The sequence below is a fragment of the Erpetoichthys calabaricus genome, chromosome 18, assembly GCF_900747795.2.
Source record: "Erpetoichthys calabaricus chromosome 18, fErpCal1.3, whole genome shotgun sequence".
NCBI classification, from domain to species: Eukaryota; Metazoa; Chordata; class Cladistia; order Polypteriformes; family Polypteridae; genus Erpetoichthys; species Erpetoichthys calabaricus.
This window is the reverse complement of record NC_041411.2, coordinates 68,245,445-68,261,602: the sequence shown is the minus strand read 5'-3', so window position 1 is coordinate 68,261,602 and position 16,158 is coordinate 68,245,445. Positions and strand designations below refer to the sequence as shown.

The 16,158-nt window shown below is 41.8% G+C and overlaps 1 protein-coding gene across 8 annotated transcripts in view; it reads right to left on the bottom strand.

Moving 5' to 3' along the window:
* The window catches only part of dock3 (dedicator of cytokinesis 3), a 970,442-nt gene that overhangs the window by 230,217 nt on the left and 724,067 nt on the right, over positions 1-16,158 (bottom strand). For all 8 annotated transcript variants that reach the window (XM_051921401.1, XM_051921404.1, XM_051921402.1 and 5 more), the window contains one exon: positions 7,520-7,601. In XM_051921401.1, coding sequence (XP_051777361.1) covers positions 7,520-7,601 — 82 coding nt within the window. The remainder of the gene's footprint in view (positions 1-7,519; positions 7,602-16,158) is intronic.

The window sequence follows — 16,158 nt, the reverse complement described above, 5'->3', positions numbered from 1 at the left end:
AGCACAAGGTTAAATGCAGTATAAACTCAGCTTTGCAGACATCCTTGCTGTCAAGCATGATGTGGATAGTGCTGCTCACTGTCATCTTCAATGAAATGAAATTTCCATCATTCCACGGCTTTTCCATTACAGTATTACGATATCAGAATCCTTCTTTTAACATACAGTATAAACCCTTAAATGGCTAAGGCCCTGCTTACTTATCTGAACTTATTATTTACAGACTAGAGCACACATCAAGATCTCAAGAATGCACCCTACTTCTGATTCCAAAGATTAAGAAAATAAGAGTGGGAGGTCGAGCTTTTAGTTACAGGACCCCAAAGCTGAGGAATGGTCTGTCTGACTGTATAAGAGATGCCCCTTCGGTCTTTAAATCCCGGCTGAAGGCTCACAACTTTAGTCCAGCACACCCTGACTAGAGCTGCTGATTATCTGTGCATACTGCACACCTCTGTTAGTCATTTGTATAAAAATATAAGCAATAAAATATTAATAAACTGTTCCTAACCTTCCTCTATTCTGTTTTTACTTTCTTGCATACGAAGTATAGGAGAAAGTATTGTAATCGTCCAAAGATTCGATGTCGAGATTTTGATTAATCTTGACATTTTAGACCTCCCTGAGTCTGAAAATACCATTTTTGGAATTATTTCTATCTGTGTGTGTGTGTGTGTGTGTGTGAGTCAGGTCACCCGAATTTTGTATACAAGTATTAGGTACAAAATAGATTTCTATCAGCTTTTGGGCTATTTCCGTTAACTGGAAGTGGTACTTTACCTTTTATGTCTTTTTGGGTATCCTCATGTGGCACTTAGTGCCACTATTCTACACCCAAGCTGTTCTCCAGCTTATGGAAAAGTCATCTCAGATAGCATTGAAATCTTTAGATGGAAAGATTCTCTTGTCAGATTGGACAGCCCAGCCCTGACTATGTTGTATAGTAGAATGATCAGCAGGTGGTGGGTGGCTGGTTGGCCGAGGTCTCTAGGACTGTGATTGTGTCTGATTTTATCTTTGACATTCTCTCTTACAATTGACCATTAGTCACACAATAGGTTTATTTTCTCCAAGGATCCTGCTGCCTGTAGTTTTTGTCTTAATCTCGTCCGTTGTTAACTGGCCATAGTTCAAAAGGTATTTAATGGACAGATGTTGTTTGTTTCCATGTATGTTAATCAGTTTCTACTTTGTTTTCTACATATTTAAACAAATATATCTTTATGTGTACTAATTCTGTATTTTGTAATTTGTGAAATTCCCTGAGAATTGTCACAGCGCTCTGTGCTTATGCTCAGTGAAGGATGCTGTACAAAAATAAACTGAATTGAATTGAATTGATGAGAAGTCAGTTTGTTCTGAAATCAACTCTGGACGGGGTGCCACTCCACAAGAGGGCGCATTCACAGACACACACACATGGGGATAACTCAGAGTGTTCAGTCAACATGGCCTGCATGTCTTTGAAATGTGAGAATAAACCAGAAAACCTAAACAAAACTTAAAGGCACACAGGGAAAACACACTGAACCAACAAAGACAGTGACCGAGCGGGGAATTGAGGCCACATCCATCAAGCTGTGGCCTCACAAGTACCGCAAATCCAAAGTACTGCACAGTGGTACATCTAAAAGGCCAACTTGCTTCAGTCTGCTGAAAATCAGCTCAAATGAAAATTCACCGTTCGGCAAGACAATGACATAGAGCTGCTGAAGAGAGAAGTGAGAGTCCTGACACGAATCAAACTGCAAATCTGAGGTAAGAACTGCAAATTGTCATATTTAGTGATCCCTAACCGTCTTTACAGAGATGAAGTGACTTCATAAATCAAAATGAGACAAAGGAGCAGAATCCTGCTAGACAAAGATGACTGCTCAGCTGTGTTATTTTTTTGTTTTGGGAGATGAACAGATTTCAGCTTTATTTATTTTTTTGAGACATTTGTGCTTAATATTCAACTTCTGTAATCGATGAAGATAAGTAGTTTGAGTAAACATGTTTAAAATAAAAAAGTGCCTACATTATTTTCAATTAGTCAGACTTTAAAATTATTTTCTCAGAGGAAAGCATTTGAAGTGCACTGCATATATGCACAGCCCACCCACCCACACAGAAATTAATCTGAGCTGAGATCTGCAAATGAGTTTTGTGATATCCACCATCAATCTGTAGACTTGCACAAAAGGTTACCAGATAGAGAGCAACTAAAGGCCAAATTGACATATTTCATCCACCTACGTGTGGACACTGACCAATCTGTCTCTGTTCAGCTTTTAAAAATAAAATCATAAAACAATGTGGCCACTAACAGGCACTCCAGCTCCCCCAACACCTGACAAGCATATAGGCTTTGGACAGAACTCTGCCACAAACAAGAGTTTTATTCGTAGGAAATTCTTCAAGGAATTGATTCCCACCCAACAACCACAATACAGAATAAGCACACAGCAATGCTCTGTTGTCTTCTTCTTCTCCATCCCTCTCTCTCTCTTAGTCTCTGCTTCCTCCTCTCCTTATAGCGAGCTTTGGCCTCCTTCTCCTGTCTCTGGCTTCTGGAGTTGTGGCAGGCGGCTCCTTTTATGTTACACCCAGGGGTATGTCCGGTGTCCTGAAGCTGTGGTTTGGAAACACTTCTAGGTGTGGCAGGAGTCCAACTAAGTAGGGCTCGCCAGTCCCCACTGCAACCCCAGGCAGCACCCATGGAATCCAACAGAGCTGATTGGAAGAACTCCAGTTTCATGAAGCCCTGTGCGAATCTGTGGTGCTGCTGTAACATGGGAAGCTGCCATCTCCTCTAGTCCTTCCTGGCTGAGGGTGTCCTGGCCATCCTTCACAACATTAAAATCTCAAACCCGCTTCATCCAATTTGGGGTCAAGGGAGACCCAGAATCTAATCAAGTAGTGCATCTTAAGGGCTCTGGTTATGGTAGTTACCCAGCAAACCAGGGGTTGGCACTGTGTGCTAATGCCTTCTCTCTTCCTCCTTCTGCAGAATGGAAGACTGATGGCTGTTCTACCTCTGACATCACATCTGTTATCCACTCTCCTGTACCCGCCCCTTCCTGCCTGGAACCCACATGACCAGCAGTTCAGCCATTTTGGTGTCAATTCACTGTCAGACTCCTATCTGAAAAGACGTCAACATTACCTTTGTAAAAAGATCATTTTCCTTTCGATTTATTTTCATTATAAAGGGTCACAGATGTGCCCCATGACTTTTTCTGTGTCTACTTTTTGTTTTACACCACAGAAAACCCAAGTAGAAACCAAAAGAAGTTGCTGACTCCAATAATTATTGACAAGACATGGGAATTGAACTCAAGAAGCTGGATCTATGAAGAAGCAACACTAACAACTGTACTACCATGCCAGAAGAAAATGTTTTCAAGTACTGTAACTCTAGACCACATAATAAAGAGAAATAATTATTGAAGTACCTTCTATGGATTCAGCATTTTCTCCTTGTGTCGGTTTTCTTCAGACATATCAGCTGCCTCTCATAAATCAAGACACTATGTTTTAGGTTAACTGGCATCTCATATTGTAGCAGCACTACGTAGGTGGACTGCAAGAGTCTTAAATTTAAATTTTACAGTTTGCATGGAGATTGTATGAACTTTGGCTGTCTCACCACAACCCAAAGAACTGAAGGTTAGGCTGATTAGTAACTCTACATTGATTGTATATGTACTGAGATAAAATGGCATTCAACTGGGGGTAGTTTGCTACTTCGAGTCCAACACCTTCATCAAAGTGCTCCTAAATGTCAAAAGCAAACTCAAAGACTCACAGAAAGGACATTTGCAATTGAATACAGGACTTTTGACCAATGAATGACAGTGAGAGGTGGGTGTTCAAGTCAAAAAGTTCCTCTCATGAGTCCTGGAGTTAACTGTTTATGTAGCCTCTGATAACTGCTTAACTTTTTAGCAAAAAAAAAAAAAAAACTTTCAATCCACATGTTTTGAGCTAGCAACTTTATGAAAGACAAATGGATTATGCAACACGAGTAACAAGATTTATTTTTTCATTTTTCCATACATGTTTATCACAGCATTTGCCCCTGTCTCCGCCACCACTACAAAGTACACAGGGTAGCATATAAAAATTCGGACGTGAGCGTCAGTAGGCTTTGCGCCCAAGGAATCAAGTTACCCGAACTATTTTAAAATATTTCAGTAATTATTTACCACTCTGATGCTGATCTTTCTGATCATAAAATACGTCATTACAAAAGCAATTGCTGTTCATAATTAATTACAGAATTACTGTATTTGAGGGTTCCTCTAGAGTGCATCGGCCGAAGTACAATGCTGAACATGGAAAAAATTTGGAAAAGCAGAGATATCAGCCTCGCCACTAAATGCAGGCTAGTCCGTGCAATTGTTTTTCCAATAACCATGTATGGATGTGAAAGTTAGACCCTGAAAAAAGCCGACAGAAGGAAGATCGACGGTTTTGAACTTTGGTGCTGGAGAAAGCTACTCCATGGATAGCGAGAGTAATGAACAAAGAAGTGCTAGAGCGCATAAAGCTGGATATCTCGTCAGAAGGGAAAATCACTAGACTCAAACTGACCTATTTCGGCCATATATTGTGATCAAATTCACTAGAAAAATCGGTCATGCTAGGGATGGTAAGCGGCAAAAGAAGACCCGGCCGCCAGCGGACTCGTTGGCTTAACACCATCAAAGCAGACACGGAGCGTGAACATAACACAGCTCAAAGAAGCTGTGCAAGATCGAAAAGCGTGGAGAGAGCTAGCTTATAGAATCGCCGAAGGTCGGAAACAACTGAATGGATGACACACTAGAGTGCATCTTTCTCTTGCATGATTTGGCTCAAAAACTAATCAGCACGTTGTCATATCATAACAGGCTTAAATTTCGGTTTGGTATTTTTCCATCCCGCCATTTTAGCGCTAGACTGTCCTCAAGAAACTGTGAGACACAGACAGACACAGACAGAAACATACCTATCATCGAGATATTGATATTTTCAGTATCAGGGGACCCTAAAACATCGAGATCCGTCAAAAACCAGAGATCGATATTTTTGACGAATCTAAAGCTTTCACTCCTCCCCCATAGATAGGTTAGGGTGGGGGTTGCACAAAGAAAAAAATATATTTTTGGGTGGAGTATTCCTTTAAGGATGCTGACATTTGAACATTTATTTTGAAAATTAATGGGTAGGGCAATGGCCAAGAAGTTACGTCCACATAAACCATTTAGAAAAATTGTTTTGATCAGGCTAAATTCATGAGGGACTCCATATTGGACTGTTTTTAAATACAACTTAAGCCTTATTCTGTTTTAAAAAAAGGGACCTAACTGTATTTTGTGAACAGTCAAAGGCTACACAATAAAAGTAAAGGCACAAGAGGCAATGCCAGTTGTATTAACGGCCTTTCTGTCCATTATTGTACCATTGGCACTACAGCAGTCTATGGGAGGCATGCAAGTAAGAATTTCATCATACTATGTAAACAAAAAAATAAAAAATGTGAATTTAATATGAGCCCTGATAACCTGCTATATTTCTGTTGCTGAAACATTCAGACTTTTATTACTGGACAAATCAGAGTCCATAAATCTCAGATGCATTCAATGTATTGTAAAACTGCCACCTAAAATTATCAGCTTCAAGGATTAATGGTTCCACTCAAGGGACCTTCTGGTCTTGTGCGTGTTCTCGGTGGGAACTTAGGATTTAAGAAATGAATAATTAATTATTAATACATTTAATAATAAATCATTCATATGCTCCTCAAAAGTTAAGCCCACTTTCCCATCTCATCTTACTGTTGTCCCATTAGCATTTTTATGATCTTTACTCAATTGTTATTAATTCACACACGGATCCTGAGTGGGATTTTGGGATAGGTGATGGGGCTTGATTGATCACTTTGACTATAGCTATTGTCTCTGTATGCAAGTCAAACTGAAAATAATGCAGTAGGGTACATAAATTGCAGCAGTGTGCTGTAATCTCTGTACTTTATTGAAACTGTGCATAGACAACAGAATTGGCATATTTAAGTAAAGAATTGTATCTTAACTTACTGTAGATAGATAGATATATGTTAAGCATACCCCAACAACTGAGGATACACTGCAAAAAATGAAATGTAAGAAAGTAAAAAGTACTTATATCATGGCATTAACCCTTGTTTTCCTTATTGTAAGAATTATTGACTTATCAAAAAATTTGTATTTATGATTACTGTACAAACTCGCGTATAAGTCAGGTCTTGAATCCCAAAAAATCAAAACATAAAATCAGACCCCGACTTATACGCCGGTTCAAAAATGCGACAAAAACCTCCTCCAATCTCACATCAGTTTCTCAGACGCATTGAATTTTGTTGCAGCGGCGCAGTTACCAATTTTTTTCGCTACTTCAACGACGTTTAATTTAAAACCAGCTTCATATTTTGTTCTGATCTAACGCTCCATCGTAGATAAGGGACACTCTTACGATAAAGGTGTATGAGGGTGTGAGATGCAAGAAACACAAAACAGTGCAAACATCGCTTTGGAATAGTTCGGGTATTACCGTGTGGTGACGTAGGCAGAATACATAGAAATAAAAGGCCGTGTGCTCAGTGGTTACTCTCTCAGGTGGGCGTTAGCATATCATAATCTCTTGGACCAATAGCGTGAGTTTTCCACATTCGACTTATATGACCGACATTATAAAATACTGGACGTTATATGATAAAATCAAGTCCCGACTTTGCAGGTCAGGGCTTCTCGACCATTGGGTCGCGACACCAGAGAGGACAAGAAACACGTGTAATGACAACTTCTGAGACTACGCCCCCTAGCAACCAGGAGCCATGTCTAGGTAAGAGGCATCATGCTAATGGAAAATTCTAAACAATAAATTGAAAATAATAATTTTGTAACATACAGTAACTAATGGTGAGGTTCCATGGACCACAAAATATTAATAACATGTTTAGAAAAACTTTATTACAGGTATAATAAATTGAAAAAAAAAGTCCTAATCATAACAGAAAATAGCAACAACAACATTTATTTCTCTAGCATGTTTTCATACAAATGATGCAGCTCAAAGTGCTTTACTAGATGAAGAAAGAAAAAACATAAAAATAAGATCAGGCAATACTAAGTAACAAAGAATAAAGTAAGGTCCAATGGCCAGGAGGACAGAAAAAACAAACAGAAAAACTCCAGAGGGCTGGAGAAAAAAAAAAACGAAATCTGCAGGGGTTCCGAGGCCACGAGACCACCGAGCCCACACTGGGCATTCTACCTAACATCAATGATCTCAATCAGTCCTCATGGTTTTCAGGCTTCACGTGTAAGATTTAGATGATGGTGGTCATGTGGACATCTGGCCTTCAATCCGTCAATGTAGGGACTGCAGGGTGCCCTGATCAGACCTTTTTTTAATTTTCTTTTCAAAATATATGAATATTTAAATTTTTTTTTAACACCATACATATATAGTTCTTACTGTCATTTAGTTGATAAAAAGAGGCTTTCCTTACCGTGAACAGAGCACATAGACGGTCTATCTTCTCTGGATTTTTTGGGCCACCATTTTTGTTAAGCTTCACCATGAACCGCTCACTGAGGAAAAAAAAAAGAAAAAGGGCATCCAGGGTTAGACTAGCAATAAAATAACAAATAAATATACTGAATAAGCAGGTTTGAGAATGTTATATTGTTATAATATTGTCATGTAATAATGTAAAGAAAGGATAGAAATAATGAACATATTTTTAGGTACGTATGAGTTTATTAATATTTCTGATGAATCCAATAATCCGTTCATTTCTGAAGCCTTCAGTGTTGGTTCTCATCTTGCTGGTTACTACCAGCTGTCACACACATGTGCATGGGGAGGGAGCTAAAAGGCTCAAAAGAGAGTAATTCCATGTCGGACCAGGGGTTGGCAGAGTGCACTGATCCTTTCCGTTTTTCCTCTGTAGACCAACCACAGGAATTTCTGCCAGGACCCGATGACGTCATTTACGGTTTTGGGCCCGGCGACGTCACTTCTGGTTCTGGTGTCAGAGGAAATCACTTCCGGTCCCAGTCCCAAGGACGTCATTTCCGGTTTCAGGGCCCGATGACATCACTTCTAGTTCCGGCGTCAGAGGAAATCACTTCCAGTCCCAGTCCTGATGGCGTCAGTTCCGGTTCTGGGCCGGATGACATCACTTCTGGTTCCGGTGTCAGACGAAATCACTTCCGGTCTCAGTCCTAATGGTGTAATTTCCGGTTCCAGGCTGGACGACATCACTTCTGGTTCTGGTGTCAGAGGAAATCACTTTCAGTCCCAGTCCCAAGGACGTCATTTCCGGTTTCAGGGCCCGATGACATCACTTCTAGTTCCGGTGTCAGACGAAATCACTTCCGGTCTCAGTCCTAATGGTGTAATTTCCGGTTCCAGGCTGGATGACATCACTTCTGGTTCTGGTGTCAGAGGAAATCACTTCCAGTCTCAGTCCTAATGGTGTAATTTCCGGTTCCAGGCTGGATGACATCACTTCTGGTTCTGGTGTCAGAGGAAATCACTTTCGGTCCCAGTCCTGATGACATCATTTTCCCTGTTCGGCTGTAAAAATGCCATGATTTGTCTGTTACATCAGTTCTGTTTTGGACTCAAGTCTGTAAAGATCTATTTATCATATTTCGCCTTTTTTTTTATCTGATCTGAAGTATACGGGGTGCTTCATTTCATGCATCATTTCACCCAGCATAGTCACTGATATCCTGAGACCCTGAATAATGTAAGAGGGTTAGAAAGTGGAGCGATGGGAGTCATCTTGACTATTTTTTTTTCCTTTAATGAGTTATTTTCTGAACCCACCCTGTACTGAGTGTTGCCAGGGTAAGCATTGCCCCCCCCTCCCCATAACCCTGAACTGAATAAGCAGGTTAGCATATGGACCGATGACTACGGGCAATCTGTTCATTTTCAGAACTCACTCAGTGAGGCCACCCTGTCAGCCTTGAGTAGAAGATATCGACTTTCTGCAAAACTTACCTTAAAAGTTGTTATCATGCAGTAGACAAATATAACATCTTAATGAGTTTAAAATGAACAATGCCTGGTGTCTGAACATATATTAAAATGTTAATTCTTCTCATTGCTTCAGATGCACAGAGCATATGTTAACCAGCAGAAAGCACAGCATAACACTTGTGGGGACAATGTGGCAGCGTGGAATTCATAGATCAAGAATTCTGGAAAGGCACTCAGGACATGACTCATTGTTATTTTATAATCACACAAATAAGATAGAAACTTCTTGCATTATAGAAGACAACAAAGCCCTTGACACAGAGGAGATTGGCTGTCTGGGGCTGCCGAGCCATAGAAACTGCATAGAGGTCTCCTCAGGGGATGAAGAGGACGGCTAGGTGGGTTTCTGTTGTTCGGGAACAAAATCAGAGTTGTTGTTCCAGGATGACCTTTCACTTTCATCCAATCAGCTTCTGATATCATTTCAAAGGGGCTTTATGCTTGAAGGCACACTATTTCACATTTATTTTATAAGGGATTAAAATAAAAAAACAAAACTGGCCACCTTGGTCATTTAAATGAGGCCAGAGTTTTACATGCAAGCTCAGCGGAGTTTGCTTTCATTGTCGCAAATGATTAAGGGATTGGAAAGGCCTTTCGTAATTCAAATTCTGAATTTTTCATTGCTCTTCGGGGTTTGTTATGTGAGGGGTAGAGTTTAAAGCTGGCCGGTAGAAAGTGAAATGAGTGTCCTGCAAGAACAACGGTAACGTGGTGATTATCAGATTGTCCAAGGACACGGTCTCAGTACGCACACACACACACTTTGCCACACACGTCCGTATGGGAGACCATTTAAGGGCTCATCTACTGGTAATTACACACCAAACCAGAGGATGGCACTGTCGCTTTATGCCTTTTCTCTTCCTCCCCCTGTAAAATGGATGACTGACAGACACTCCAACTCTGATGTCCCTTCTGACTTTCGGCCTCCTGAACCCGCCTCTTCCGCGCCACCGTCTTCCAGTCAGTTGAACGAGACTCCTGTCAGAAGAAGACGTTATCCACATTTTTTTTACATGTTTTTTTATTTAATTCAGTGTCAGTTTTACAGGCATCACCTTCGGTTGCCCCAATCCTTTATCATCTCTCTTGTGTGTTTATTACAATGTATACATAGCAGCCATGAAGAGCAGCTAAAGAGTGACCAGAAAGTGCCCTGCCAAATACACTGTCTATAAAAGGTATTCACCCCTTAGATTCTCTCACATTTTATTATTGTATAGTGTAATGGAACTGGGCCATCAGTTAGCCCCAAACCCCAAAACACGAACACACAAACAGTCCCGGGTTCAAATAATGAAAGGATTATTCCACACAATACCTCCACAAATTTGCAAAAGCACCAACACGAGTTTTCTTTCTCTTTTGCTCTCCACAATACTCTCCTCTCACCACCACACTACCCTCCTCCAGTCGAGTGTTGCTCCACGTTCTCCCAGCTGCAACTCATCTGGATGAGGGAGTGCAGCCCCTTTTATTAAGGACATGGGAGTACTTCCGGTGCCAAGGCTACTGCCTGATGTAATGGGAAGTCTCATTTATTAGGGAGTGCATCTCCCTGCAGCAGAACCCAGCAGGACTGTGTTGCTGGACTACACTTCCCAGCATGCCCTGCTGGTTCCACCGATATCCAGTGCCGCTGCCACCTAGCATCCTGGAGGAATAAAGAATCCCCAGCGATGTTTTCCAATGGGCTGTTTGTTCATCCACTTCGGCCATCACTTCCGGGTCTGGCTCCTTCCTCTCTCCTGGTCGGGATGCCCATCTGCCTGCTCAGAGCCTCCCGTCTGGGTAAAGAACCATTCCCTTTTCTGGTCGGGATGCCTGTGGTATTTTCAATAGTACTGAATTATAATGGATTTAGCTGGGCTTTTATGATGCTGGTCAACAGAAAAAGACTTTTTAATGTCAAAGTAAAAACAGATCTCTGCAAAGTGATCTAAATTAACTACAAATTTAAAATGAAAAATAACCGATCATGTCAGTATTCACCTCATTTAACATGACACATTTTACTGATTCTCAACATCTGCAATAAGGTGCTGCAGATGTTCTATCAGACGGTTGTGGCGAGCGCCTCACGCCTGGACAAACTGGTGAGGAAGGCAGGCTCTATTGCAGGCACGGAGCTGGACAGTTTGACATCTGTGGTGGAGTGACGGGCGCTCAGCAGACTCCTGTCAATCATGGAGAATCCACTGCATCCACTAAACAGTATCATCTCCAGACAGAGGAGCAGCTTCAGTGACAGACTGCTGTCACCGTCCTGTTCCACTGACAGACTGAGGAGATCGTTCCTCACCCAAATTATGCGACTCTTCAATACCACCCAGGGGGGTAAACGTTAACATTATTCAAAGTTATTGTCTGTTTTTACCTGCATTTTTACCACTCTTTAATCTAATATTGGTTTTTGTATCAGTATGCTGCTGCTGGAGTATGTGAATTTCCCCTTGGGATTAATAAAGTATCTATCTATCTATCTATCTATCTATCTATCTATCTATCTATCTATCTATCTATCTATCTATCTATCTATCTATCTATCTATCTATCTATCTATCTATCTATCTATCTATCTATCTATCTATCTATCTATCTATCTAAACAGGGCTCCAGGACATTACTTTGCCTGGGGGCCTATGACGCTGTTAAGTCATACACATGACATCTTGGCTAGAGTTTGCCAGAAGCCACAGGGGAGACACTGAAGTCAACTGGTCTGATGAGACCAAAATTGAGCTTTTATGTCCATCACACTAAATAGCTTATAAAGTTGTGGGAATGCTTCTCTGCAATAGACATTGGAAGGCTGGTGAGTATAAAATGAATGCAGTAAAACGCAGGGAGATATTGAAGGAAAACCTGGTGTGGTCAGACAGAAACCTGAGCCATGTGACATATGTTTTCTATCCATCCATCCATTATCCAACCCGCTATATCCTAACTATAGGGTCAAGGGGGTCTGCTGGAGCCAATCCCAGCCAACACAGGGCGCAAGGCAGGAAACAAACCCCGAGCAGGGCGCCAGCCCACTGCAGGACACACACACACACACATTAAGACATAAAGCCAAAGCTACACAGGAATGTCTTAAAAACAACTATGAGAATGTCCTGGAGTGGCTGAATCAGATCCAGATCTCGATCTAATTGGGAATTTGTGGCTGGACTTGAAAAAGGCTGTTCACTCAAGATCTCCATGGCATCTGACAGAGCTTGAGGAGTATGGAATGAAGAAGAACGGGGAAAAATGGCAGAGCCCAGATGTGCAAGGCTGATAGAAAGAGAGACCTATGCACTCAGACTCAAGGCTGTCATGGCTGGCAAAGGTCCATCTACTGAGTCCTGACTTGAAGTGGGGGGGTATTTATACATTCTGAAGGTAACATTAAAACAGTAAAGTCATTCCCAGTTGAAGTCGCACAGAAGAACGTTTCTCTGTTTAAAGATGGACAAGTTCACAACATCGCCAGTGCTTTTCAAAGGGAGATTTTGACATTTTAGAACTTTATACAGCTCAAATCTGTTTGAGATATCTGAACAAAAGTTGAAGCATCTCGACAAATTTCTATGAAGAGTAAGTGTGCCAAATCACAACAAAACTGGTCAACAGAGGGCCGAGTTGTTATGAAGTGACAATGTTACCCACCATGTCACCGTTTGTTCAGACAAAAAAAATTAAATATTGAAAGCATTTATACAGTATATTTAAATATATTTAAAGGAGTTCATGCACATAATAGGATATTTCTGAAATCACATATAATGTCTTAAGTGGTGAGGTTCAAACTAACTTTACAAAACCTATTAATGCCATCAGTCCTGGCTTACAGGGCAGTCAGTCATTTTCTTAGCTGCTTAGTTCTCAACAGGGATGTGGGGATCTGCTGGAGCCTATCCCAGCTAGTACAGTGTGCAAGTCAGGAGCAAACACTGGACAGGCCGCCAGTCCATCACAGGGTGACACATACACAGCCACCCCAACCACACACATTCGGCCAATTTAGCATCACCAATTCACCTAACCTGCACGTCTTTTGAGTGTTGGAGGAAACTGGAGCCCCTGGAGGAAACCCACACAAACACGGGGAGAACATGAAAACTCCACGCAGGGAGGACCCTAGACGCAAACCCTGGTCTCCTTAGTTAGTGCGAGGCAGCAGTGCTACCACTGTGCCACCCATGACAGGGCACCCAAACTCAAACTAATATTAGAAAATTGCCCAGGGGCCTATGACACTGTTAATTCATACACATGACACCTTGGCTAGAGTTTGCCAGAAGGCACAGGGGAGACTCCGAAGTCAACTGGTCTGATGAGACCAAAATTGAGCTTTTTTTGGCCATCAGACTAAATGCCATGTCTGAATACTTCAGAATTAGGCTGTGGGAATTCTTCTCTGCAGCAGACACTGGAAGGCTTGTGAATATAAAATGAATGCTGTAAAACGCAGGGAAATATTGAAGGAAAACCTGATGTGGTCTAACAGAAACCTGAACCTTGTGACATGTGTTTTCCAACAAGACACAAAGCCAAAGCTACACAGAAATGTCTTAAAAACAACTATGAGAATGTCCAGGAGTGGCCGAGTCAGAGTCCAGATCTCAATCCAATTTGGAATTTGTGGCTGGACTTGAAAAAGGTTGTTCCCTCAAGATCTCCATGACATCTGACAGAGCTTGAGGAGTATGGAATGAAGAAGAACGCTGAAAAATGGCAGAGCCCAGATGTGCAAGGCTGATAGAAAGAGAGACCTGTGCACTCAGACTCAAGGTTGTCATGGCTGGCAAAGGTCCATCTACTGAGTCCTGACTTGAAGTGGGGGGTTTGTATTTCTACGATGAGAAGGTAACATTAAAATAGTAAAGACATTCCTAGGTGAAGTCACACTTAGAACTTTGCACAGTGCAAATCTGTTTCAGATATCTGAACGAAAGTTGAAGCATCTCGACAAATTTCTATGAAGAGTACGTGTGCCACATCTCAACCAAGCTGGTCAACGGAGGGCAGACAGGCAGACATGGGTTTTCGATTCAGACCTGACTCCTACCAATGTGCCCAGATTAGAGCATGGCCTCCCATGACCCTGAACCCAACTAAAGAAATTAAAAAATGAATGGCTGTAATATAATTGTGAAGACTGATATTCAGTTCAGATTTTACTCTTTGGGCATCTTGTGAGCCTATAATGAAATAAGTGGGGTCAAAAAAAGAAAAAAAACCAAATGAAATTCAATATAACTGGGAGAGATACATCAGGAGCTACACAGAAACTCAAACTGAGATGCACTCCATTTAACTGGGCCTCAGCTTTACTTTAATGGCAAGACCACGAGAAGGGGACCAGGCCCCCTCTAACATTCACGCAGACTGACTACACTTTTACAATATTAAAATCCTCTATTTGTGTTTTTTGCTTAATTACTTTTTGCCTATCCACACCCCTGCCAATAAAGCAATGTCTAATTTGATTTGATTTGATCTGAAGGAGAGGGTGAAGGGTTAGCGAAACAGCAAGAAGGGAAAAAAAGGAAAAGATGGCTAATCTAATTGTGTGAAATTCAATTTCTCGGTTCTGTCTTCTGTAACAATGGAAAGACTCATCATTTAAGAGATTTGGGAGTGCAGAAGAGCGGCATGTAACTCACTGACCCTTGAGCGCTCCCTTTGCTTTACCGCTTACATAGCCCATTTAATGTTCGGTTGCTCACCAGCATCTCTGACATCAAGAAGACAGATTCAGATTGCATCTGACAGACCATATATCCTCATGCTAAGTTATTCCCTGGAGTTTTTTTTTTACGTTTCTTCACGTTTTTTTGGTGATAATCAAGCAAAAAGTTGTAACTTTTTAAAATGTATTCTTTTTGCATCTATGCAGGCATGTCTAGACTCGATTTTCCGTCACCACTGGATGATTAAATTCTTCATTTTATCGCCCTTTAGCTGTTCACCTAACTCCATCTATCTAACCACCACTAATTTCAGAAACAAAAAGCCCACAGCAGGAACCAGTTGTGGATTGTGACACCATTGTCACACTTTCCCACTCAAATGCTGGAATAAATTGGAATTGCCAGCCTCCCTGCCTTTGGTTTCTCAATCACAACTATTCTAGCTATTGGAACCGCAGTAAAAAAGAGAGATGGAGAAAAGGTTGACTGCAAATTGATTGTTGTTCAAAAACAAATTTCAAAATTCATAAGACATGTGGGTGATCAGACACTGAAATGGAAAACAATCAGCCAAAGCGAAGAACAAAATCATCAACTGGAGAAAGTCCATCCATTCATTATCCAAACCGCTATATCCTAACTACAGGGTCACGGGGGTCTGCTGGAGCCAATCCCAGCCAACACAGGAAACAAACCCCGGGCAGGGCTCCAGCCCACCACAGGGCACACACACACACCAAGGACAATTTAGGATTGCCAGTGCACATAACCTGCATGTCTTAGGACTGCGGGAGGAAACCGGAGCACCTGGAGGAAACCCACGCAGACACAGGAAGAACATGCAAACTCCACACAGGGAGAACCCGGAAAGTGAACCCAGGTCTCCTTACTGCGAGGCAGCAGTGCTACCGCCCCGACTGGAGAAAGTGACTGTGCCAAACAAGGCAACACAGGCCCAGAGTGTTTTAATAGGTCTGGTCTGGTCAAGTCAGGTTGGGGAGCATGCACTGGTACAACGTGTTGCCTTACCCACCACACAATGAAACAGCTTGGAGCCCCGGTTGACAATCCCCCAGGCAGACATGCTATCCAGTCCCACCTACCAGAAATGACCCTCTATCTGTCGCAGCCATGTGTTATGAGGGTGTTCGCTTCGCCGGAACACCCTCATGGTATCACTCCACATGGCTGTAGTGCCGTAACTGACATAATGTATCTCATTCTGGACTCCATGAGCAACACAAAGTCAATCCAGTGGCACCCAAGAATTCTCCAGAGAGACGCAGTGCCGAAGGAGTCCAGTCTACGTCTCAGGTCACTGGATAGCATCCATGTCTCACAACCATATAGCAAGACAGGAACCACCAGGATTGTCTTGAAACGATGGGGCAGTCAGTCAGTCAGTCATTTTCTA